The sequence below is a fragment of the Stegostoma tigrinum genome, chromosome 29 (assembly GCF_030684315.1).
Source record: "Stegostoma tigrinum isolate sSteTig4 chromosome 29, sSteTig4.hap1, whole genome shotgun sequence".
NCBI classification, from domain to species: Eukaryota; Metazoa; Chordata; class Chondrichthyes; order Orectolobiformes; family Stegostomatidae; genus Stegostoma; species Stegostoma tigrinum.
This window is the reverse complement of record NC_081382.1, coordinates 34,673,930-34,699,740: the sequence shown is the minus strand read 5'-3', so window position 1 is coordinate 34,699,740 and position 25,811 is coordinate 34,673,930. Positions and strand designations below refer to the sequence as shown.

Below are 25,811 nucleotides of genomic sequence, written 5' to 3'. Positions count from 1 at the left end.
TCGGCCGGTCTGGCAGCATTCATGAAGAGAAAACTGAGTTAACAAGGGTCTAGGCCCGAAACGCCCCTCCCCCCATCCCCCTCTCTGATGAAGGGTCTAGGCCCGAAACGTCAGCTTTTGTGCTCCTGAGATGCTGCTTGGCCTGCTGTGTTCATCCAGCCTCACATTTTATTAACTTGGCTCCAGTAACCCTTCTTTAGAACGGATTGTAGCTAGGAAAAGGTTATATACAAACTTGTAGAAGGTTAGAAGCTACTTAATGGAAGAATTACAGATTTATGGAACAATTTTAGTAGAAGGGTTTTGTCATTGGTTTTCAGCTTTTCTGGGGCCCTTTTTAGTATGCTTGAAGTGAAAAGTTTAGGTTACAATTCAGCAATGTAACTCTGACGTGAGCAGAGCTGGCAAAATTGCACTTGTTGTCCAACCCACATTATTGGAGGAAAATGGTGGTGGGTTTTGTCCTGAAAGAAAAACATCCCAAGTAGTGGTGGGCTCACAGTTGGAATAAGGTACGGGAATATGGACCCAGTGATGATGAAAGAATGGCAACGTACAGAATCACAGAATGCTCGAACTGTTTTTGAAAACTTAGGCAACAACTGGAATATTAAATGCAGTGTAGAATTCACATTAACAGAACATAGAATAGTATGACACTGTACATGCCCTATTAACAGAGGGATGCAAAGGCATTGGAGAGGCTGTAGCAGAGATCTACCAGGATGTGGCCTGAGCCAGAGAGTTCAGTTGGGAAGAGAGATTGGATAGACAGGCTGTTTTCTTTAGAGCAGAGGATATTTAGAGGGAGCAGAATTGTGATATATAAAATTGGCAGGAATAGACAGGGTAGATGGGAAGAAACTCACACCTTAATGGAGGAATCAGTGACAGGGAGCATAGATTTATGCTAAGGAACAGAGATTTAGATGATATGTAAGGGAAACTTTTCTCATCCAGAGGATGGTAGGAATTCAGAACTTACCATCTGTAGGGGTGGTGGAAGCAGGAACCCACAACATTTAAGAAGTATTTAGATTTTCACTTGCAATGCCAGAACATACAAGAGTATGGGCCAAGTACTGTCTGAAGGGATTTGAATTATTCGGTGGTTGTTTCTCTGAAGGACCTTTTTCAGTCTTTCCATTTCTATGACTGTAACTCTAATTGTTAAGGTGCAGAAAGAGACCATTCAGTCCATTGTGCCTGCACTGGCTCTGTTATCTAGCGTGAATCCCATGCCGAATCCCCACTGCATGCTGTTTCTACCCAAATAGTCAACCAGTGCCCTTTGATTGCCTCAGTTGAACCTGCCTCTACCATATTTCAAGACAATGCATTCCATATCCTTGCTACTCACTGTGTGAGAAGGATGTTTCTCATGCCACCTTTGCTTTTTTGAACATCACTTTAAATCTATGTCCTCATGTTTTCTTTTTCTTTTATTAGCAGGAACGGCTTCTCCCTCTTTACACTATCCAGCTTGTTCATGGTTTTGAATGCCTCTATCCAATCTCCTGTTCAAGGAGAACAGTTCCAACTACTTCAATTTATCTTCATAACTGATGTTTCTAATTCTTGGAACCATTTTTGTATATCATTTCTGCATTTTCTTCAATGCATTCTCATCTTTCCTATAATATGGCGTACACAGTGGTGCTATGACCATTATGGTGTACAACTTAGTGGTGATTATGCCCCTGTGACATTGCTGCCGTTGTTTTTGATGGTGATGTTGATGGTACTAGTCATAAAAGGCAGAGGTGCACAGTTGTAGTAAAGTAGCCTTGGTGAATTGCTGAAGTATCAGTCATAGATGCAGTGTTTAAGCATAGTGAATGTGTTCAGTCATCTGATCACAATGTATTCAGGTCCCTTAACTTTTGCTATGTCCAATGGACTTGGCGGTTTACAGACAAACAGCCATAGAACGTTACAGCATATTTAGCCCATTATGTCTGTGCCCATCATAAATCACCAATCTGTTTTAATCCAATTTCTCAACACCTGCCCCAACTCCTTCTAAACTATGGTATTGCAAGTGTTCATCTAAATAATTCTTAAATATTGTAATGCCTCCACCACCCTTTCAGGCAGTGAGTTTCAGATACCCATTACTCTGTTGTGGTGGGGGGAAAAATCCTTCCTTAAATGTATGTCCCCTGGTAATTGACTCCTGAACTCGAGATTTTATTCTTATCAACGCTACCTAATGCCCAAATAATTTTGTTGACCTCAGTCAGGTCCCTCCTTCAGCCTTCACTCCTCCAAGGAAAACTGCCCTAGCCACAGTTGTCACTCTTTGTAGCTGAAATGCTGCACCTCAGGCAACATCCTGGTGAATCTCCTCCACACTCTCCATGCAGTCAAATCCTTGTAGTGACCAGAATGGTGCACACAATTCCACTTGCGGCCTAACCAATAACCTATACAACTCCATTATAACCTTCCAGCTCTTGTATTCAATACCTTAACTAATGAAGGCAAGTTTTCCATATACCTTCTTAAACCCTGTCAAATACTTCGTTGCATTCAAGGATCTGTATACATGTACACGAAGGTCCTGCCGATCCTCCGTGTTAACCAGGGTCTATGTACTCCCTTGCCTCATTCGTCCTCCTCAAATGCATCACTGTACATTTTTTATCTGCTGAACTGACTGCCCTGACTTTATCATCTACTCTGAAATTTTACTCCTCAATGTTTACCATATTATCAATTTTTGTGTCATTTGCGAATTTATTGATTAAACTTTCTATATTCATATCTAAATCATCAATATGCAGTAAAAACATCAAGTGACCCAGCATCAGAACCAGTGCTGCACCAAACAATTCAAAGGCTTCTGGTCACAAAACAACCTACAACTTGTCCCTCCTCCATTAAGACAATTTTGAATCCAGTTTACCAAGTTACCCAAATTATCCCGAGAGCTCTTATCTTTTTTACCAGTCTCCTTTGCAACTTGTTACTTTATTAATGCAGTGTGGAGTCGCCCAAATTGATTGGACACTGGCATCTACTGCTGTGAAGATTCTGGAGGAAGAAGAAATAGGATCATTCACTAGATAGTTCTAGCTAACTTAAAGCACTTGAAGTTTGTCTGCTGCAGTTCACTACAGGACTTCACTGTGTTTGTTGGAGTTGATGTTCATGGAACCTCCTCCTTACATTATTTAACAACTGAAGAAACTTAGAAATTGAACTGAACTAGCCCTATAAATACTGGGGCTACAGAGCAGGTCTTGTTCAGGAGGCTAGAAATTCTTTGGTGAATCCCACACCTCCTTTGTGTCCAATGCTTGTCCACCATGCACAAAACACAAATTGTGAATTTTACAGCATACAGTCCTATTGCTTGTTGACAAATATAAGGGTAAGAAGCTCTTCATGTTGGCTCCCTTGCCATTAAAAGAAGAATAGCCTGACAGGAGTAGCATTCAGGACTCTCAGCTTGCTTAAAAGTATAAAACTGATCTACCCTTCATCATGGGTATGCTTTGACTTCGCCATAGTTCTTCTGAGTGATTAATATTGAGCACTTGACCAGATTTCCTTGACCTTGCTTAACTTGAAGCCATGAGATGTTATGGGATTTGAAGTTTGTATTAATGACTGCCACACCTAGCCAAATATATCACTGTGTCCTATCTGCTGGTAGGACTGGGCATATTCTTGAATTAGTTGAATATGAATTTTGGCATATGGATAAGACTTAAGTTAGATATGGTTTGACTAGTGTGAAAAGCAGTTCTCCTATTCTTGGGAAACAGATTTGGAATGTCACAGAGTTAACTAGGAAGAGATTCCTTTAATCTTACCTTGATTGGATGTTTGTCATTGCTGATTAATCCTATTTAACTTTCTTCTTATGAATATTGGTAACTGTAACTTCCAGGCTACTTTAGGGGGGCATTGCGACACCATGTTGTGTGGGACTGGAGTGATGTGTAGGTCAGACTGAATTGATGCAGCTGAAATGTTTTCTGAGGGACTTTGATAAGCCAATGGGATCTTCACGACAATCATCAAGCTTTCATAATTATTTCAGAGCTGTTGCACAAACTGCCAGATGTCTTGATTTCAGGTTTACAGCTTAGCATGAAGAAGTTATGAATGTGTTAGCTTTGAATTGCTAGTCCGGCACCTGAATGATTATACAGTTTAATTTGTGGACTGTTTATTTCAAGTATAAATTTAAATTGATTAAACACTTCCATATCAATCAGAGAATCCCTACATTGCAGAAAGAGGCTGTTTGGCCCATCGGGTTGCACTGATCCTCTGAAGAGCATCCCAACAGGCCCACCCCATTCCCAAATGGGATTTTTACTAGGGCTAACCCACCTAACTTGCATATACCTGGACACTACTGGGCAATATGTTTGTTTTGCATGATCAATCAACCTAACCTGCACACTACTGGACTGTGGGAGGGCGCCAGAGCATCCAACAGAAACCCACACAGACACAGGGAGAACGTGCAAAGTCTGGAATCAAAATCAGGTCCCTGCTGCTGTGTGACAGCAGCAATAACCACTATGCCACCGTGCTGCCCATACATCTCTAGATTTTCACTTCAGTAAAAAAGGGAAATCATCAAATGGTTGGAATGATGACTTTTTTTGCCCCAAATATGCTCTGTTGTTTCTTACCAAAGGTAAGAAATCTTTGAATGAGTTTGAAGAACAAATCATGAAATGAATAGGAAGTTGTTCCTGCTGGTCTGTTGATTTATGCTGCTTTTGCATCTGAAAGAATTAGCTTAAATTTTACATGGAAAAATTTGCATTCATGCGGACTAGAGATGAATGTCTAATTGTTTTAGGTCAGTTGTGCTGGTATTTCCTAATTTATGCTAACTATGCTCATATAAACTGTTGACTGCTTTTTGCATGAGAGAACAGAGCATGTTCTTTAAGGAATCAAAGAATAATGCAGAGGTTGTAAATAAAGTAAATACATTTGCGTGCAAAGTAATTTGATCTTTGTAGAATTTTAATACTTTATGTTTTGGTATAAGTTGAACTCTCACTCCCCCTTCACTGATTATTAATTTTATGTATTTGTTTTACCACGCTGCAGTGAAAACCTATTTTAAGATTACATCAAGGCATATTGGTATTGAATTTGTAAGTGTAATTTGCTCTGCTGAGACATAAAGTATTTAGTGATCTCTGTTTTGATATTGATCATAAATCCAATGTTGATTATCACTGAAAGATGAAAACTCTACCCTGTTTATTTCCATTATGGGAACATGGATAGAAGGAATATTTCACTGCTGCTGTGTGCGTGAATTAGGGAGGCAAGACTAGACAATTAGCGGAGTGACCTTAGAGATAGGTTAGACCTTTTACTGCATTTTTTAAAAAATGTTCAATTGAATTTAACAGCAGGGGAAACATGCATCCAGTTGGCAGTACCAATTTCTCATCAGTCTGAATTATACATTTTTGTTGCCCAAGAATAGTACTTGTTTACAAAGAAATTGCTTCATTACTTTGGATAGCTTGATGTTTTCTATGTGCCATGCTCTACTACCCTGTACGTTATCACTTTTGTCATCCTGTTGTCATTTCCAGCAATTTCTATAGACCCTTAGATAATCAAAAATATTTTCTATTCAGTAATGTGTTAGTATTTGGTTTTAACTATTTCCAGTTCAACTAGCATCTAACAAGAATATTGAATTATGGCTCGTATGTGGTTTGTGCAAATTCTCAGTCATCAAGATGAATGAATATTATTTTCCTCAAATGTTAACTGAGATACTGAAGCATTTGATATCTGTAGGAATGTTGGTTTTCTTGTCCTTTTCCATGTTCCCATGTTGGAAGTAAAAGGAAACTGGATATTTAAGATGTATATTACATATGTCCAACTTAATCTTATCAAATTTGTAAATATAAATTGAGGCATTCAATTCCTTTACTTAGGGGCAGTTGTCTGGGAATGTAGTTTCTTTAACAAATAAATTTGTGCAGGTCAAGAATTATGATTGAGTAGCTAAATAATTTCCTGTGGCATGAATTCAACACATTCATAATATAGTTTTGTCCCATTCCAACTATAGTTTGCCCACCTAGCAGGCCCATTATTTGCCTTGCATTCATTAGTTGCCCTAGTATTTTATCTCTACTGATAGTTATAATGTTTATTCTCCCTCTACATTACTTTGCGCCCCATGATTATTTAACATTTTTGGAATGTTGGTAATGTTTGTACCCCATAAACTGTTGCAAAGTGTTTATTCAACTCTTGTGTTTTCTGGTTCCCTATTATTTCCCCAACCTCATTCATTGAGGGGGCCTACATTCATTTTGTCTTCTCTTGTCAATTTTATATATGTTAGGAAGCTGTTTCCACCTGTTTTTATATTACTTGACACTTTGCCCTATCGTTGACTTTTTTAATCGGTCATCTTTTGGCTTTTATAACTTGCCCAATCTTCTGGTTTATCGCCAACTTTTGTATTTTTTGTTTCAATTTCATGCTGTCAATAAACCTTGGTTAATTTTGTTGGTTATTTCCTTCCTAGAGTCTTTGTCCCACTGGGATTCATCTTTGTTCTGAGTAGTGAGCTATTTTGAGGTTGTAGACTTGCTCGCCAAGCCAGTGTCTTTGATAGCAGATTACAAAATGTCTGCAAGGTAACATTGTCAGTATGCCTCTGGTGAAATGTTGGTGTTATGTCCTGCATGTAATTTACTGTCTTGGATTGCTGGGGTGGTTGACATCACTTCTGGTTCTGTTTTCCTGTGGTTTGTGTATTCGGTCCAGTTTAGTGTGTTCGTTGATGGAATTCCAGCCGGAATGCCAGGCCTCCAGGCATTCCCTAGCATTTATCTGTTAGGTGGAAGGAGACAAAACGAGGCATATAAATAACAAGCAGGACAGAACACCAATGTTTCACCAGAGGCACACTGACGATGTTACCCAGCAGCGTGCTAGGATGTCTACAATCAAACACACTGGCTTGGCGAGCAAGTCTACAGCCTCAACCACAACCCGAGCTACAAATTTTCTCAAAAACTTAAAATGAACTATTTTCTTGAACATCTGTCATTCTTCCTCAGCTGTCTTTTCTGCTAAACTTTTCTTCTCAGTCCACTTCAACCAGCTCAGCTCTCATCTGAATGCTATTTAGCTACAAAAGTTTTTTTTTAAAAAAAGGCAGCAATCAGTTGCAAGCTGGGAACAGTTTTGTCGGGTGTTTACTATACAGACTGTAATTTTATGGAGATTTAAACATGCATTTATAATGAAGAATGGATCCTTCTGTTATTTACTCATTTGGGAGTCTTTCAGCTAGCTTGGATGTGTGTTGGGGTCTGTAGAGAAGATGAATTAAACTGACCATGGCAATGTAGTACAGGAAGCCATTCAACTGGGGCAGAGCAAAAAAGAATGAAGTGATATATGGAGACAGTGTAGTCAGAGGGATTGATGCTTTTGCAACAAAGAACTTGAGCACAGATAGCTTGTTGCTTGCCCAGTGACAGGTTGGAGTGAAATATGCAGTGGGAGGGGGAAGATGCAGTTGCCATGGTTGATGTGCGTGCCAACGACAGAGGCTGGACAAAAATGGGGGATCTGCATAGTATGAGGAACTAGGCATCAAATTTGAAAAGTAGAACTTGAAAAGTTACATAATCTCTGGATTGTTGCCTGAGCTACAAGAAAATTGGCAAAGGGGCAAGCCAGATTTGAGAGATGAATAAGTGGCTCAAAACTAGTGTGGAAACAGTGTGTCCCTGACCATGAGGCACTGACACCAGTAGGAGTTGAGAGGATTTATGATAAATAGTGTGGATAAGAGATCAAACCTGGGAAGATCAAGAAAAAAAAAGGTAGTGAATAAATAAATAATGTATTATTAATATGGAAAATGATAAATTGACATGACAAGAAGGGATAGCAGAAGTACAAGTCTGAGACTAAATCAACAGTTAAGGCTAGAATTGTACTTTTTCTATGCAAAACCTTTTTCAACTGTGACTCCACTTCAAGGCTTGAAAATTGTTGTGACAGGTCAGTGAGAACTGTGGGAGTGGGCATCTGTAAAAACAGGAATGCAGCTGTAAAACTGTTCTAATTCAAAGTTCCATGGTGGCTATTGCTGTCTCAGAGCTCACAGCACCGCTTGGGGTCCTGATCTCAATTTGGAAAACCTGGGCTAGAAGTTGTGTAAAGAATAAAAGAATAAAGCTAATGACTTCACGTAGCATATGAAACAAAATAAATGAGCTGAGACCAAAAATAGAAATAAATAAATACAATCTCGTCACAGTTTCAGAGACTGGCTGCAAGATGATGTGAATTGGTATGTTATATAGAAGTGTCCTCTGTTTAAGATGGACAGTAAACGAGAACGAGTGGAGTGTGGATCTGTGAGTGAATGATGGTATTGGCAAACTAGATAAGGACAAGTTAAGTTCAGAAAGCTAGGATGCAGAAACAGTTGGGTACAGATGAAAAATGATAAAAGCACTTGTGGGAATGATACATAGGCCCGTTAGTATTAACTGAAGTGTAGCATGGAGCAGGAGAAAAGAAGGGGGAGCCTCTCAGCAATAATCATGACATTTTTAATTTACGTATAGACCGTAAAGTCAGATGAACAAAGCTAGTTTTCAGAGGAGTACACGGAACTATTTTGGGATACTCTTAGAGCGTGATCTAGAGACTCAGACAGCAGGTTACAGGTCTGGTCTTGTAAAATGAGAGAAAATGAATGATCTGATAGTGAAGATGCAGTAGATGGCAGAAACCAGAGATGATTGAATTTGACATTGTGCTCAAGGGAGAGAAGAGTGTGTCTGACTTCTTTTAAAACCTTAAATAAGAGTAATTCTGTAGGTATGGAAACAGCTGATTAAAGTGAAAAACAAACTAGATTAATGGATGGGGCATAGAGATGCAGTGGCAGAGATTTAAGGTAATATGTCAGATTATACAGAATAGATATGTTCCAATGAGTAAGAACATCTTCAAGGGATTCTGCACTGCCAAATGTATACACTTGATCACCAGTATCTTCAGAACTCTCCTGATCCACAGTTTCATTTTGTGCTTAAAAAATACAGATGATCTCAGTTTGGTTGTTAGTGTAATCCATAGCCTGCTTAGCATTGTTCAGGAAGTGCTATCCAGTCATAGAATCACATCTAACATTAGAAATTATGTTCTGTGTTGAATAGTGTAATTTGCACTACCAAACATCAGGTTATGGATGTGGATCTTGTGGTCGTTTTTGTGTTATATGCTTGGTGATGCTAATGGCTACGAGGCCATTGAATGCTGTGTAGTGTTTCTACTTTCTTTGTGTATTTTGCTGTTTCTTTCAGAGTAGTGTTGAAAAGGTTGGAATCTAAAAATCTCAGCCTTGTCCATAATTCTGTTAATTTCCTATTAACATTTTTCCTCTTAAAGTAATTATACTTCTGCCTCTAGATTTTACTTCTGTTTTTGAATTGTAATCACCCCATTTCCTGGTCAAGCATATTCTTTTTGTTATCGACAGAAATTTAGATTCGTTAATAATTTCTTTCTTTCTTGTAATAGTTTGATCTATAAAAAGGTCCAGTCATTTATTTTTCTCACTACGCACTTTTTGTAGTTTAAGTTGCAGACCATAATTGTTTTACAAAGAAAGCTGATCTGAAAGGAAGAAAGCAAGGTGGTTATGATTTTAAACTGTACTTCAAATTAAATACTAAATATTTCAGGCAGTATAGCTTTGTAACTGCTGTTTGAACTGTGTGGTTTGAAATGTGCTTGAAGCTTTAGCATTACAGGATGTGGTCAGAAACATGCTCCTGCAGTTTTTTTATGTCATAAAGTAAGAGCGATTCATGCCAGTGGGTCACTGTCATGATTGCAGAAATACTTGTGAAGCAGATGATTGATTTCCTATGTTATTTAGGATGGATATTCCTGATGTTAAGTAATATGCAGAAGACTTGTGTTTAAACGTCTCTGATGGTGGCAATGGTTGATATAAAGATGGGAGACTGTTGGAGCCATACAAAGGTAAATTAAGAAAGTGATTTATAGGAATGTGTAAGTTATAAATTGTGGCAGTTTGTAATTTAATACCACAAGGGGTTGTTTGATGACCTTTTTTATTATTCTGAACTGTACCAATAAAGCAAACTTCCTCCATTCATCAAGTTTATCATTGTGTCATAAAATAATTCTGTAATGAAAATTTTTCCATGACTAAACACTTGTACAACTTTGGTTTTGGTTTTGTTAGACTGAGAAATTTTTGATAATTTAACTTTTGAGAACTTAATTTGGTTTAGAATGGATGCACAGTGGAATGTTCTGCTATATTCATGATACAATTTTCAATACAATTAGAAATATGCTGAATGTAGACTATTTTAAAGCGTGTAATTGGAAAAAAAATCTTTGAATGATCTCAAGCATACTTTAACATTTTTGCTCACGTAATGTGCTTCCCCTTGGGAAAGATAGGTGTTTTATTGTATTCTAAGGTGAAAGATTTCATGCATTCTGTGACCTTTTCAAACTGTATGGGAATTAAATTTTGAGTGTCAAGTATTTTGTTGTATTCTGGAAGACCTGAGAATGGAAGTTTAGCTTTACGTCTTCTGAAAGACACTACAACTTGTGTTTGAATTTCATTAACCCAATCAGTAATTTTCACTGTAACGTTAACGGCAGTTTTACAAAGCAGATTTCTATTTATTGCAGCAGTTGTCAGGTACTTTAAGGCTGGAAATCCTGTTTTAAGGAACCTGTAACGTGCATGTCACTTCACTAGATCTTAAGATCAGTAATGATGATAAACCCATTTGAAGTATTAGGTGTCTACATTTTTAATACTAGTGGAATATTTTTGAATATTTCCCTGGCCACTGTCAATACAAATCAGCTTCTTATTTTTACGTACTTAATATGTCTGTTGCGAGTCCACAGCGGCTCAGTGGTTAGCATTGCAGCCTCACAGCGCCAGGGACCTGGGTTCGATTCCAGCCTCGGGCGACTGTCTGTGTGGAGTTTGCAAATTCTCCCTGTGTGTGCGTGGGTTTCCTCCGGATGCTCGGGTTTCCTCCCACAGTCCAAAGATGTGCAGGTTAGGTGGATTGACCATGCTAAATTGCCCATAGTGTTCGGGGTGTGGGGGGGGTTATAGTGGGGATGGGTCTGGGTGGGATGCTCCAAGGGGCGGTGCAGACTTGTTGGGCCGAAGGGCCCGTTTCCACACTGTAGGGAATCTAATCTAATCTTTCTTGATCCTTCCCTTGTTTGCACTGACTTGGTCTATAAAGGTAAATTAGAGCTGGCCAGGTTTCTGCCACCAGTGCAGTCATTTAAACGTTTCACAAAAATATACTGTAGCAATTGAATATTCCCTACTACTATTTGAAGAATTCTGAATAAAGTTGCCGTTTGTTCAGTGTAGAATATATCTAAATTCTTGGGATATTTATGACATTAAAAATGTTGTAAGTTGTTGCCATTGTGTTCAGGGCTATTATAGGAAGCTCTTAAAAGGAAGTCGACGACTACAGCTTGAATCACAAAATACTTTCCATTTTAAAGGCATGTGTTGCTCTCAGTGGAAAAGCATTTTGTGCCACATCAGACAGTGCAATTACTTCTTTAACAGGATGCATCAGAATTCTAGGTTAATCAAATTTCTGGAGTCACTACTCTGTAGCTAACTTCTTTTTAATCAAATGTACAGCTAAAGCATGAAGTAATTATTTTAGACACTTAGTTATATTTTTAAATTAATTAAATAATTAAACTCGTTCAGTAAATGTGTCTAATAATTCTCTGAAGAATTTTCTAAACTTTGTCTTTGATAATTCACTATTAATTTGTAACTTTTCATTGTGGTTCCACTAATCAATGGAAATTATCACTAGCTTAATATTACACAAACTTAAAGGTGATATCCTGCAAAAGTTTCATTAACTAGATGTTAGTGAAAAACACCACTTCTTTTCAGAGCTGGAGCTTTTCCTCCCCCTATCCCTACCCTGTGCCAGTAATATCCTCATGAATCTATGCAGCAGTTTCTTTATTATATGCAATCTTTCCTACAAAGGGATAATCCTGAACAAACAAAATACTGAAGCTGAATTGTATCTTCAAATTTAACTTGATGTCGCCAGGCATAAACCAAGCCTTTTAGTGATAACACAGTTTGGGGCTGCAGGAACACAGCAGGCCAGGCAGCATCAGAGCAGAAGGAAACTTGACGGTTCGGGTCGGGACCCTTCATCAGAGCCTGGCCTGCTGTGTTCCTCCAGCTCTACACTGTGTTGTCTCTGACTCCAGCATCGGCAGTTCTTACTATCTCCAAGCCTTTTAGTAGATTTTGCTGGTTGTGTTGTCACATTGCATTACCTGCTATTTGCCACGAGGATTATACCAGACCTGAACTAGATCTTCACATTTAAGATTTCCAACTTGTAAAATATGACTTTACAGCATTTTAGAATTTTCTACTTTGGGCAGATGTGCTGCAGCTTGATCATCCAACAAAGATCTCTATGCCACATAATTTACGTGTTCTCCAACCTTGTGAATAATTTGTCATTTAGTTAAAGTTGTCTGTTTAACCAGAACATTCAATGCAAGATGCATATTTCGGAGAATCCCTTCAGTGTGGAAATAGCCCATTCAGCCCAATGAGTCCACACCATCTCTCCAAACAGCATCCCACCCAGACCCATCCCCCAACCCTATATCAGTAACCCATGCATTTCCCTTGGCTACACACCTAACCTACACATCCTTGAACACAATGATCAATTTAGCTGGACCAATCCACCTAACTTGCATGTCTTTGGACTGCGGGAGGAAACCAGAGCAACTGGTGGAAACCTGTACAGAGGTGGGGAGAACATGCAAACTCTACACAGACAGTCTCACTAGGGTGGAATCGAACCCGGGTTTCTAGTGCTGTGAGGCAGCTGTGCTAAGCACTGAGCCACCGTGTCGCCCTGGCATGATCGTGCTTTGGTTTGAATAGTTTACTGCCACTAATCTTACTTTCAGTTATAAAAACAGAAGTTGCAGGAAAATCTCAACAGGTCTAGCAGCATCTATGATGAAAACTCAGAGTTAATGTTTCCAGTGACCCTTCCTCAGAACTGATGGTAGCTAGGAAAATTGTGATCAGAGATAATGGGAACTGCAGATGCTGGAGAATCCAAGATAACGAGGTGTGGGGCTGGATGAACACAGCAGGCCAAGCAGCATCTTAGGACCACAAAAGCTGATGTTTCGGGCCAAGACCCTTCATCATTAAGATACATATTAGTCAATTAAAACCTTCTTACGGCATCTCAGTGGTGTAACCCTTTGAACTCCTTATAAATTCTGTGTCTGAAATGACCCCTTTCGCTAACACCTGAAGGAGGAGTGAGGCTCCGAAAGCAAATAAACCTGTGGACTGTAGCCTGGTGTTGTGTGATTTCTGATCTTGTCCACCCCAGTCCTACACTCACATCTCACATCACCTAGCACTTGTAAGTTCAACTTAAGATTTTTTTTGTAGGGTCAAATGAATCACCCAAAGTGATGAATTAAACATTTCTAATTCAATAATGTAGAAGATAATGTACTATCCGCACCCTGGAACTAGATGGGAAGAATGGGTGACAAATTAGACTGTTAACAAAACTGAGTTATTGCATTTCTAAGTAGCGAGTGTTGTACAACTGTGATTGTTGTGACCATTTTGATTGAGCTGATTGAACCATTTTGATCATTTGGGCATCGCCTCAAAATAAAGGGAAGCAGATGTAGCACTGAGGTCAGGAGGAACTTCTTCAAAAATTTTTCAACAGTAAAGGAATTAGTGGATATGGTGAGTGGGTCGGTAAGTGGAACTGAGTCTCAAAAAGATCAGCCATCATCTTATTAAATGGCGGGGCAGGCTCGAGGGGCCAGATGGCCTTACTTCTGCTCCTACTTCTTATGTTCTTATGCTCTTATGATCATGCCTCCCAGTGTGTTTGATAATCTGCTTGTCAAGTGATTGTTAGCATATTCTTCAGTGATTTTAAATAAGCTAAAACTTGCTGGCATTCTCATAGAAGCTTAAATTGTAGGACTTGGTATGAATGTTGAACCAGAATAACTTAATTGTTGATAATGAATGCTTTAATGAATCTTTAAAAGCATTTGTTGAAATGCCTCAACACTTGCGAAAAAAAGAATTTAGACCATTGCACAGTGGAAATCTAAAAGCATTTTTAAAATACTGAAACACCTCTCTCTGCTGAAGAGGCGTTGTTTCCTGCTCATCTCTTTCCTAGCCCCAAACCACTCCCCACATACACATCTTTCCCTCGTTGCACATTTCTGCCATGAAGGTAGGCGGTTGACCACTTCCTGTGTCTCTTTAGCTGCATATTGGTTACGCAGGTACAAGAGGAATCAAGTCACAACTTGTTGGTTTTCTTTCTTCTGAATAGGGAGGCACTTGAGTTTTAGCCTGATATTTCCTCACAGAAGAGATTAATAAATTATTGAACTGAGGGATATATGGTTATATAATGATGGATACAGTATTGTTTTAGAAACCCAATGATTGAGAGCTCAAATCTGACCATGTGTTGTGGAATTAAGATGAATAAATCAGTAGCATACGTGGGTTGATGGGCTGAATGCCCTTTTCTGTGCTGTATGACGCTGACCACAACAATGGTAATTTGTAGGATAGAATATAGAACAGTACAGCACAGTACAGGCCCTTTGGCCCATGATGTTGTGCCGATCTATTATCCTACTAAGATCAAACTACCCTGCATACCCTACCTTTTACTATCCCCCATTGTTCCCCTCCAAGAGTCACTTAAAAGTCTCTAAAGTATCTGACTCCACCACTATTGCCAGTGAGCACATTCCATATGCCCACCACTCTGTGTGAAGAGCCTACTTCTGACATCTCCCCTATATCTTCCTCCAGTCACCTTAAAATTATGCCCCCTCATAATTGTCATTTCCGCCTTGGGAAAAAGTCTCTGACCATCCACTCTATCTATGCCTCTTCATCATCTTGTACACCTCTATAAAGTCACCTCTCATCAATCTTCATTCCAATGAAAAAAGCCCTAGTTCCCTCAACCTCATAAGACGTGCCTTCTAATCCAGGCAGCATCCTGGTAAATCTCCTCTGCAGCCTCCCTAAAGCTTCCCCATCTTTTGTATAATGAGGTGACCAGAATTGAACACAAGATGTAACCCAAAAGTGAGCAGTGGATGTGTGATGCAAACCAATTAGCTCAGTATTGTCCTCCAGAGCTTGAAATGTATTAACCAACCCAGTTAACCTACTGATAGCTACGATTTGGTATTACGTATTTAAGTTTAGTCGACCCCATTACAACTGAAAAGTGATCTACGTCACATGAACATAAAAAGTCCTATTGCCAAATAGCATTGGCACTTCAGTGTACTGCAAATTGTACTGATGCTGTTGATTCATAAAGTCATACTCCACAGAAACTAGCCTTTCAGCCCAACTCGTCCCTGCCAACCAGGTTTCCTAAACTGAATTAGTCCCATTTTCCTACATTTGGTCTGTATCGCTCTTAAACCTTTCCTATCCATACCTGTCCAAATGGCTTTTAAATGGTGTAATTGTGTTAAGGTAACCTTCTAGAACACTTCATACCTCTCCTGCTAAATGTCTTGTGTTTAGACAAATTGGAAAATGAGAATTGAAATTTTCATCTTAACTCCCAAATTTGAATTTTATGCCTTTTAAATAAGGCATCAATTTTCCCCATATCCTCTACAGTCTTTATAGTAGGGTCATGTAAAGTATTATTCTCTTAAATTGTTATCTAACATGTAAAAATACTATGGGCCGAGTCTTGCATTTTTTTGGAAATGTTCAAGTTGTGTTGAGTTTTTTTTTAAGGATTTGTGGCTGTGAGACCTAATGCATTTTTTTTGCCATATCTTACTAAACTTGTCTCATTAATTATCTACCCTGCCCCTATAGCGTTTATTATGTCTGATTTCTCCCCATCTTGTTATACATAATTTCTAGACAATTTGCCAGTTAGTAATATGCTGGTATTGCTTGTGTTCGCACTATCTTTAAAAGCCCATTGTGCATGTTAACAAGCATTGTTGGTCCACAGCTGTGCTGCACTCTTTCTGACATTTTGTCCTAGATGTGGCGGACTGGGAAATCAGTACCTTACTTTGTGGCCAAGTAGCTGTCGTGGTGCAGCTGTCGGTTTGTTGTCTACCATGATTCCAAGGGAGGGGATTTGGGGAAGAATAATCTGGTGACTGTTTCAGATATTTTCCTGATGTATGGAAGGGTGACTAGTGTCTCTGGATGTGTTCTGTCTTCCTGTTGTGGTCTGTTGTGTAGATAATGACGGGCTATGCTTTTTGGGTCTGAGTTTATTTACTCAATGATTGTAAATAAAAACTGCTGGCATTCTCATGGAAGCTTAAATTGTAGGGCTTGGTGTGAATTTCGAACAAGATTAAAAGTGTGAAGTGACTAATTTTGGAAGGTCGAATTTGAATACAGAATACAGGGTTAGTGGCAGGATTCTTGGCAGTGTGCAGATTTAGAGGGACCTTGGGGTCCACATCCATAGATCGCTATCCAAGTTGATGGGGTTGTGAAGAAGGCATATGGTGTGTTGGCTTTCATTGGCAGGGGAATTGAGTTTGAGAGCCACAAGGTTTTGCTGCAGCTCTACAAAGCTCTGGTCAGATCACACTTGGAATAAAGACATGCACAAGCATTCCTGGAGGCTTGACGCTCAAATCGGAACTCCATTAACAAACATGTAAAGCTGCCCCATATACCAACCACTAAGAAACAAATCCAGTAGTGATACTACCCACCCCAATAGACCAAGACGCACTGAGAAATAGCAAGCAGGACAGAACACAGACGCTTCACTGGAGGTGCACTGACGATGTTACCGAGCATGGTGGCAAAACATTTGCAAACAAACTTACCAGTTTGGCAAGCAAGTCAACAAGCGCATCAACAATCTGAACTACAAATCTGCTTAACCTTTGTTTTTAAATCATTTTATTGACGTTTTTTGAGCTCTGTTGCATTCCTAAACTTGAGTTATGGTTAAGCTGCCCCTTTAAATGCCATAAAATCCAACAGCTAGATGTAACTTCTGCCTAATGTAAACCAAAGTAAGATTGCTGTTTAGTATGTGGGAACTTTGTGATTGGCTTCTTTGTGAATTTCTAAATTCTTGTCAGTGAAAAGTATTATTGATTGGTGTTTTCTTCCTTTCTACCTCACACAATTCAGATCATATGTCATTTGTGTTTCAGGTTGGAGGAGGGAGGTGGATTGTACTTCATAGCAAAACTGAGTTGCTTGTATTTGGTCGAGAAGATTTATCTGGAAGTAGAGGTTGGAGAGGCAGATTCATCAAATGGTGATGGGGGCATTTGCTTTAATTGATTCTTTGACTTGATGGCAAAATGAAAGGATTTGAATTAAAATGTGTGGCCATGAGACACAACAACCTTGAGTTTCAATGAAATGTGTAATTCCTTTGTTTTCAGTAGTTGAATGAAATACTTTGTGAAAGCACTATGCTTACGTTGTAATATTAGTATATAATCAAAATATGTTTGTGACACTGAACTGCTGAGGGAAACCCACAAGTGCAGTACTTAGGCTGTGGATGTTGCATTCGACCCTTTGATAAAATTGATAATTTTTCTGGCACAATTGTAATGTCACTAACCTGAATGATCAGATTTTAAAGACAAGCTGTTGAGCATTGAGATGAGCCAGAAGTCATGAGTTTGACCCTTGTTGGGTGGAGGGGATAATCAAAAGGGCAGCAAAAAAGAAGGAAAAAAACCTTCGTAATGCATGTCAAAGGGACCTGTATTTATTGTGTGAATCTTAGACATATCTTGTGCGTCTGGGACAGTTATCTAGTGCACAAATTCCTTCATTGCCAATTTGATTTTCCTCACATTATCGCATGGTGTTTATGGCATGAAATCTTAATAAGGGCTTTGAATACATTGTATTTCATAAATTAGAATCTTTCTTTCTGTTGGAATTTGCATGATGCCCCAATTGTTCAATTTTTGGTGATGGCTAATTTTAGTGTAATGTCACATTTTTGTCAAAAAGTAACTTGGAACAATTTAGAGTACACTGTTATGGTCTGTGTAGCTGGTCTTAGAAAATATATTAGATCAAAAATGTTAATCTTAAGTCATTTGCCTTCTCAAATGCTGTCCTACTTCACTTTGAATTTGCCAAAATAAATTCTAACATTCAGTTCATTGTGCAGAAGTAATTGAATAAAACTGAAGCTTGAGCTTTTGCACATGTTAGAAACATGAGAGATATGAGTATGTTGCTAGAATGTTTGGAAAGGGTGGAGGGAAGAAACTACATCTAGTTTAATAATGATCATTCATTGTAAGAGTTATTAGAACATACCGTCAGATTAGTTTTCTGCACAATCAACTGGAGAAAGAAGACATACATCATGTCTTTTTAAACTTGTGGGCCACCCAGCCGGGCTTCTTTAGTATCAAGTTATGCTTGGAGTTATTGTTCAAGTAAGAGAGGTTTTCAAATAAACTAAAGAATTCAGTAACGTTATTAGTGAAGTCCTGAAGAACTGTTTTATAGTGGCAACTAAGTATCAAGATATAAACCTCTTAAAGTTCTGGTTACACATTAGCTAAATTTCCACATTGCCTCTTCAATGCATTTCACAACAAGATTCATTTCAATGTGCAGAGATAATGGAAACTGTAGATGCTGGAGAATCCAAGATAACAAAGTGTGGGGCTGGATGAACACAGCAGGCCAAGCAGCATCTTAGGAGCACAGAAGCTGACGTTTCGGGCCTAGACCCTTCATTTCTGATGAAGGGTCGAGGCCCGAAACGTCAGCTTCTGTGCTCCTAAGATGCTGCTTGGCCTGCTGTGTTCATCCAGCCCCACACTTCGTTATCCTCATTTCAGTGTGCTTCTACTTAACTCAATCTGCTATCCCTCTGATGTTTCTGGGAAGAGACGTTTGCACATGTACTTGATATAATTCTTCATTTGTGCATTGCACTGAAATGAATTTTGTTGATCCTTACTTCGTCTGCTTTACTAAGCCTTTCTTTTAATCTTTTGTGGAATGTGGGAGTTGTCCATTCTTTATTTCCTGTTGGCTTTCAAGGCCATTTCAGAGAGCAGTTAAAAGTTAACTACATCTGGCGTGAATAATGGGCTGGGACAGGTAAGGATAGCAGACTTGCTACGTTAAAAGATCGTAGTGAACTAGATAGGCTTTTATGACAAGAAATAGTAAATAATAATGACAGTGATTCCCAATACAGGGATTGGTTTTCAATTCCAGAATTATTAATTCAATTTAAATTCTGCAAACTGCTGTGGTGGAACTTTGAACCTTTGGCCCTAGAGCATTAGACTGGGCTTCTGGTTCGCTAGTCCAGTGACATTACCACGAGAACATTATCTCCCCAAATTGCTGATTGTAAATTGAAATTTCCATAAACATACTAATAGTTTGTTTCCTGATCTTTAAAAGGGGAAAACTAAAGTAGTCATTTCATTTTAAATGAAAAATACTTTGATTCATAGACATTTACAATACAGAAGGTCATCAAGCCTGTAATGTTTCTGTCAGCCAACAAAGATCTTGCTATGTTATCCCATTTCCAGCTTATGACCCATAGCCCTGAAAGCTATACCAACACAAATTAATATATAAATACCACTTTAAGGTGACAAGAGTTTCTGACTCAGTCATCCTTCCAGGCAGTGAACTTCCGATTCCCACCAGCCCTTCAGTGAAAACCATTTCCCTCCATCTGCTCTATTTTCTCATTTACTTTGACCATTAGCATGATGGCAACAATGCACTGTGTTTTAGAATAACAGAAGAAATCACCAGCTAACTGGGAGCCAAGACTTTGAGCTGTGGATCAAAATACTTAATATAGTGATCTATACATAATTTTCTAATGCATTTTTACAGCCTTCTATATTCCAGTGTTGTTTAGGAATGCAATATTCTACTGTAAGAACGTTCACATATCCAAGAAAGTACTGAAAACCATTTTAAAAAATTCTGTAAATTCTTCAAATATTTGCAAGAAATTTGTGGTTTGATTGTAAATTTGAAATACATTATTTTGTTCCACTTTTTCATGTGAAGAAGTAAATAATATCAAACTAATGTATATATGATTTGGAAAATGTCATTGTGGGTGAGTGAACATATGTAGAAGTTTGAGAAAAGGCTTGAGACATCACAAGAAATATGATTTATAATTTTTGTTTTATCCATCAGGATCAATTTGACAACTTGGAAAAACACACACAATGGGGAATTGAATTTGTAGAGAGATACAACAAATTTGTTAAGGACCGGACAGAAATTGAGATCAGCTATGCAAAGCAGCTTAGGTGAGTATTATGAAAAGTAATGTAATCAATTTCTGATGTGGTAAGTAAAAGATGAGTAATATATAAAGTCCATGAGGCTTTTGCTGTCAGTGCTTGTATCCACTTGGTACATGCTTACTTCAACCTTTTTGTTGTTGTTCGAAAGGTATAACAAAAAAAGTGCTTTTAATCATTGCTTTTAATTACTTGGGTTGCTGAACAATGATAAATAATTATTAAATACATACAACAAAAATACATTTACCTGTGACAGAGTGCATCTAAGGTATTTGCTAAAGTTAATGCCTGTGATTGAAATGGTATTATTGGAATAATCAGCAATTTCAGTTAGGCAAAATAAATGTGAATGAAAGAATGTTCTTCATAAATTCAGTTTCTATGTTGAATGGAAATGGGATGTTTATAGAAAATGTTTTACAGCAGCTCTTTGAATCCAAATATTTGTAAAATTTAAGACCATGTGGAGATCTGAACGTTGATGTAAAAGGGTAATGATTTTATGTTGATTAATTATTAAACCCAAAATGTTGTTTAATTGCAACCAAAGACAATGGACTAATCAGATATACTGACATCTATACAGACTGTATCAGAAAAAACGTAATGTCTGGTAACAAACAAGTAAAAAGTAGGTTGAACATTTGCAGGTCTGTTCTGTAGATTTATAAGGAGCTGTGTTTGATTTGATTTGGTTTATTGTCACATGTTTTGAGATTGTGAAACATGTTGATTTGTGAGCTCTGTAGGCAGGTCGTATTATACGAAGTGCATCAAGTAGCAGAAAAGACTGAATATCCTCCCATATTATTTTGAATATTCGGAACAACAATGCTGCTAGCCAAGTTGTAGTCCAATACTGACATCACCCTGAAGGAGAAAAGAAAGAAGCATCTAGGAGCATATAGAATAATAAGGGGTTGATGTCTCCAGTGGTTAGGAAGTTGTGCCCAATAGTTCGATTTTACGTTCCTTGGAGGATAGATCTAATGGAAAAGTTTCACTAGAGGTCAGTCTATAACTGAAACGTGCAGTTTTGAGGGGCTTATTGATTGGCCTGAGAAGCTAGCTCTATTCGAGAAAACAAAAGTAATTGGAGATGTAACATGACGAAAAATGGTATCTAGCAGTTCACTATGGCAATTGATGTTTAGTTATAATAGAATACAGAAATATTTTGGAGGGACTAAAGCAATGTTTTAATTTCAATATCAAACTTTGGCATGAGTTGAGTTAGAAATGGTGAGCAGAGATTTCAGGAATTTATGAATTACAATACAATAAAGAGAACAACTATTTTGTTTAATAAGTTAATGATAAGGAGCCATGAGGGCTGATCTGCTGATAAAGTGCACCCAGTCCATACTGGAAGGAATGAATTGGACAGGAATGTAATTTGGTAGATTTGTACAATATCCCAAAAAGAGTGGAACGAGAGAAGGCCTGATGACTGACTGAAGAAGGATAAAGACAAAAATTTTGTTTTTGTAATAAGTCCGGTGACCCTTCCTCAGAACTCCTTAAAATGTTAACTCTGACTTTGGCTTCACAGATGCTGCCAGACCTGCTGAGCTTTTCCAGCAACTTCTGTTTTTTGTTGGATTTCATGTAACTGGCTGCAGCGGAAACCATGGTGGCCAGACCTACTTGACCATGACAGAGGCCTCACATCAGTCTTCTGTGGCAGGAGAACCTCTGCCAGTTAAATTGGAGGGGTCCAAGCAGGATCTATTTGGAATGGTTTGCAGAAAGCCATTCTAATGCCTTTGCTTCTAATTCCCTGTGGCCATCCCATCTTGTGACCCATGACCCCCGTCATACTGACACATTAATTGGGGTTCCATGACATTCCAGAACCTGTGGTAAGTACAGTGTCTCCAGCTTCCATGGTCTGTTGATTTGGCGACAGCAAAAAGAAGCAGGTCTTTGGCTGGCAGTTGAAGCAGTTGAGAGGTGAGCCATCAGCTGTCAAATTGGGGAGCAGGCTGATGGTAGCCACAAATACCTGAAGAATATCTGATTTGGTTGGGGCTTGGCCATGGAACTGAGACAGCTTCCTACCATTTTTTTTCCTACTGGTGACTGAGATCATTCCCTAACAAAATCTAGCCCAAAATCAGAAGCATCATGATGTGGGATATACTGGACAGAGCTAGGGTGGTGTCAAATTTGAAGGCAGCGGAGTGAAGATCAGAATCTACTTTAAGGGTTAGATTTTGAAAATTATGTGAGGTGAGGTATTTCAAGAAAAAAAAAACAACCCAGGCAGTATGCAGGATCTGTGATGGGTAGGGGAATGAAGAAAAATGGTGATGAAGTTGGCATGAAACCCAGATATGGTGGATGAGTGCAGTTAACTCAGTAGAGTGTACCTTTGGGAGACTGCAAGTAAAATCTATTGGACATGGTTGACTAATCTCAGGCTCATAGAACAGCTATTGTGAACAAATCAAGATGAATTAAAATTCAAAGAAAGGTTTGCAACCTAATCTTCAATGTGCTTTAGTGAATAAATCTAGAATTGAGGTATAGAGAAGTTCTAGAATTTGAGAAAAGATCAGGTGCTTAGACTGAGGAAAACAAAGAGCAAACATTGATAGGCTGTGGATCATCCTAGTAGTTAACTTGTAGTAGAGTTCAGCGCATCTATTATAAGAGCTGAGGGGCATAAACTTAAACAATTCTGGAGTGGAGATTGATGGAAGAAGGTTAAAGACAGACAACAGGTGGCTGAGGACCAAGGTGAATAGAAAGAAACATTCCGCTCAAAATTTCTTTGCAGATGGCAAAGAAATTCCCAGATTCCTAGAAGCATGGCATTCCAACTGGAACTCCATCAACAAACACATTGATTTGGAGCCAATCTACCATCCTCTGAGAAAAAGAACAGGAAATGACATCACCAACCCAAGGAAAACTAAACAGATAAATAGAAAGCAGGACATAACACTAGCGCTTCACCGGAGGCTCACTGATGATGTTACCTAGAATGGTGACGAAACGTCTGAAAACTAACCTTCCAGCTCAGCGAGCAAACTCACATCCAGAAACTCAACCTGAGCTACAAATCTTCTCAAAACTCGCTAACTCAGCAAGTTTAGTTTATAAATTCTTTAATATGTACTGGCTTTTCAATCAAATCTGAAGACTGATACTGCCCTGTCCATTTGGGTGTTCGCTTTTAAATCAATGAGTTAAGGGGTTGTCAGAAGTGCAGGCCTGGATGATTTAAAATAGAATAGATAAAATATATGAAAGTGCAGAAATAGAAGGCAAAAGTAATGCATTGAAAAGCCTCAATAAGTACAGTGAGAGAAAAAAATACCGAAGAACTGCAGATGCTCGAAGTAAGAAATCATTGAAAAAACTTAGCAGGTCAGACAGCATCTGTAAAGAGATTGCAGAGCTAATATTTTGGGTCTAGTGACCCTTCTTCAGAACACATTGTCATTAGAAAACAGTTGGTTTTTATGCCCTAGAAGGATGGGGGAAGCAGTAAACAATAGGTGAAGGTGGGCGCCAGAGAAAGAAAAACAGATAGGCAGACAAAGGTCAGCCTGGGAGAATGAATAACTGCTAATGGCATCATTAGTGGCTGACGATGGGTTGTTTATCATGGCAGTCTATTAAATTATTTAACTTGATATTGAATCCAGAAGATTGCAGGGTTCCCAAGCTGAAAATGAAGTGTTGTTTCTCCAGTTTGTGCTGCAATTTGCTAGAGCATTGTAGCATATCCAAGACAGCGAACTTAGTGATGTGTTGAAACGGAACTGGAAGTTCACGGCCATTTTTGTGGATGAAATGTAGGTATTCTGAAAACCAGTTGCCCACTCTGCTCTTAACCTCCCTAATATAGAGGTGAGCAATGAATACAGTAGTCTAAATTGAGTGAAATGCTGGTAAAAATCATTGTTTCATCTGGAAGGTGTGTTTGGGGCCTTGGGTAGTGAGGAGGGAGAAAGTGAATGGGCAGGTGTTCCACTTCTGTGATTGCATGGAAAGGTGCCCTGGGAGTATGGGGAGATGTTGGGAGTGGAGGAAGAGTGGACCAAAGTATTCCTTTACAACTATCTGCTGTCTTCTATGGCCAAGACAATTTTATATCCAACTTACCATGGATACCATGCGTTTTAATATAGTGCATCAGCCTACCATGAGGGACCTTGTCAAATGCTTCAGTAAAATTCATGTAGACTACATCCACTGCCCTACCCTCATGAATCATCTTCGTGGTTTCCTCAAAAAGCATGATCAAATTTGAGACAACCCTCCCTCACGTTAAACCAGGATGACTATCCCTAATAAGTTATTTTTCCCCAAATGTGAGTAAATCATGTTCCTAAGACTGTACTCCGATAATTCCTCTACCACTAATCTATGACACTCAGTCCTATAATTTCATGAATTGTCCCTGTTGCCTTAAATAAAGGAACAACATTGGCTTATGCTGCAGTCTTCTGGACCTCTCCGGTGGCTAGAGAATACAAAAATATCTGTCGAGGCTCCAACAATCTCCTCCCTTGTCTTCTTCAGTATCCTGGGATGAATCCCATCACCCCGTAGGGACTTATCTACCTTAATGTTTTTCAAGATGCCCAAAGCCACCACTTCCTTAATAGGTATGCCCTAGAATTTCAAAATACCCCTTCCTAATCTTATCATCTTACCCTTCACCTTAGTGAAAGCCAATGCAAAGTACTTATTTACAGACCTCACCAACTTCCTGTGGCTCCATGCATAAATGCCCTCCTTTGTTCTTCAGTAGACCAACCCTTTACCTAGCTGTCCTCTTGCTCCTAATAGGTGTATAAAATGGCTTGGGATTCTCCTTAATCTTGCCAAGGATGTTTCATGGGCCCTTTTAGCTCTCCTAATTCCGTGTCTAAGTTCTTTGCCGAGAGAGTTTGTGTTCCTGGCGACTTCGGCATTGATAAGATAGTCCTAGTGCTGACTCATGGTTGCCGTGGGAGAGGCGAGTTTTGTGTTCCTGGTGATGTGTGTCCAGTGCAAATTCATGGAGATGGCAGTGGTGGAGGCGCGTTTGGGCCCACTGTGAGACTCTGCTGCATTGGTGAGGTTGGTCTGAAGCAATCCATGTATCAGATGTGGATTTACCCTTAAACAACTGCCCCCAGTTTAATTTCTCCAGTTTGTGCCTAATGCTACTATAGATAGCATTCCCCCAATTTAGTACTTCACCCTGAGGATCAGGCTTAGTGTTAACCATAGTTATCTTAAAACTTACAGAATTATGATCATTGTTTCTGAAATGCCCTACAACTCAAACTTCAAACTTCAGTCATGTAGCCAGGTTTATTCCCCAATATAAATTCTAGTATGGCCCCTTCCCTGATTGA

The 25,811-nt window shown here is 38.9% G+C and overlaps 1 protein-coding gene across 9 annotated transcripts in view; it reads left to right on the top strand.

Annotated features, from left to right (window-relative positions):
- LOC125465296 (formin-binding protein 1) overlaps positions 1-25,811 on the top strand; it is a 235,830-nt gene that overhangs the window by 41,529 nt on the left and 168,490 nt on the right. For 2 of the 9 annotated variants that reach the window (XM_048558584.2, XM_048558581.2), the window contains exons 1-2: positions 9,902-10,035; positions 20,339-20,454. In XM_048558584.2, coding sequence (XP_048414541.1) covers positions 9,985-10,035; positions 20,339-20,454 — 167 coding nt within the window. In that variant the 5' untranslated portion in view covers positions 9,902-9,984. Of the gene's footprint in view, positions 1-9,901; positions 10,036-20,338; positions 20,455-25,811 lie in introns of those variants that run through there. The other 7 variants (XM_048558582.2, XM_048558585.2, XM_048558590.2 and 4 more) reach the window with 5 other exon arrangements.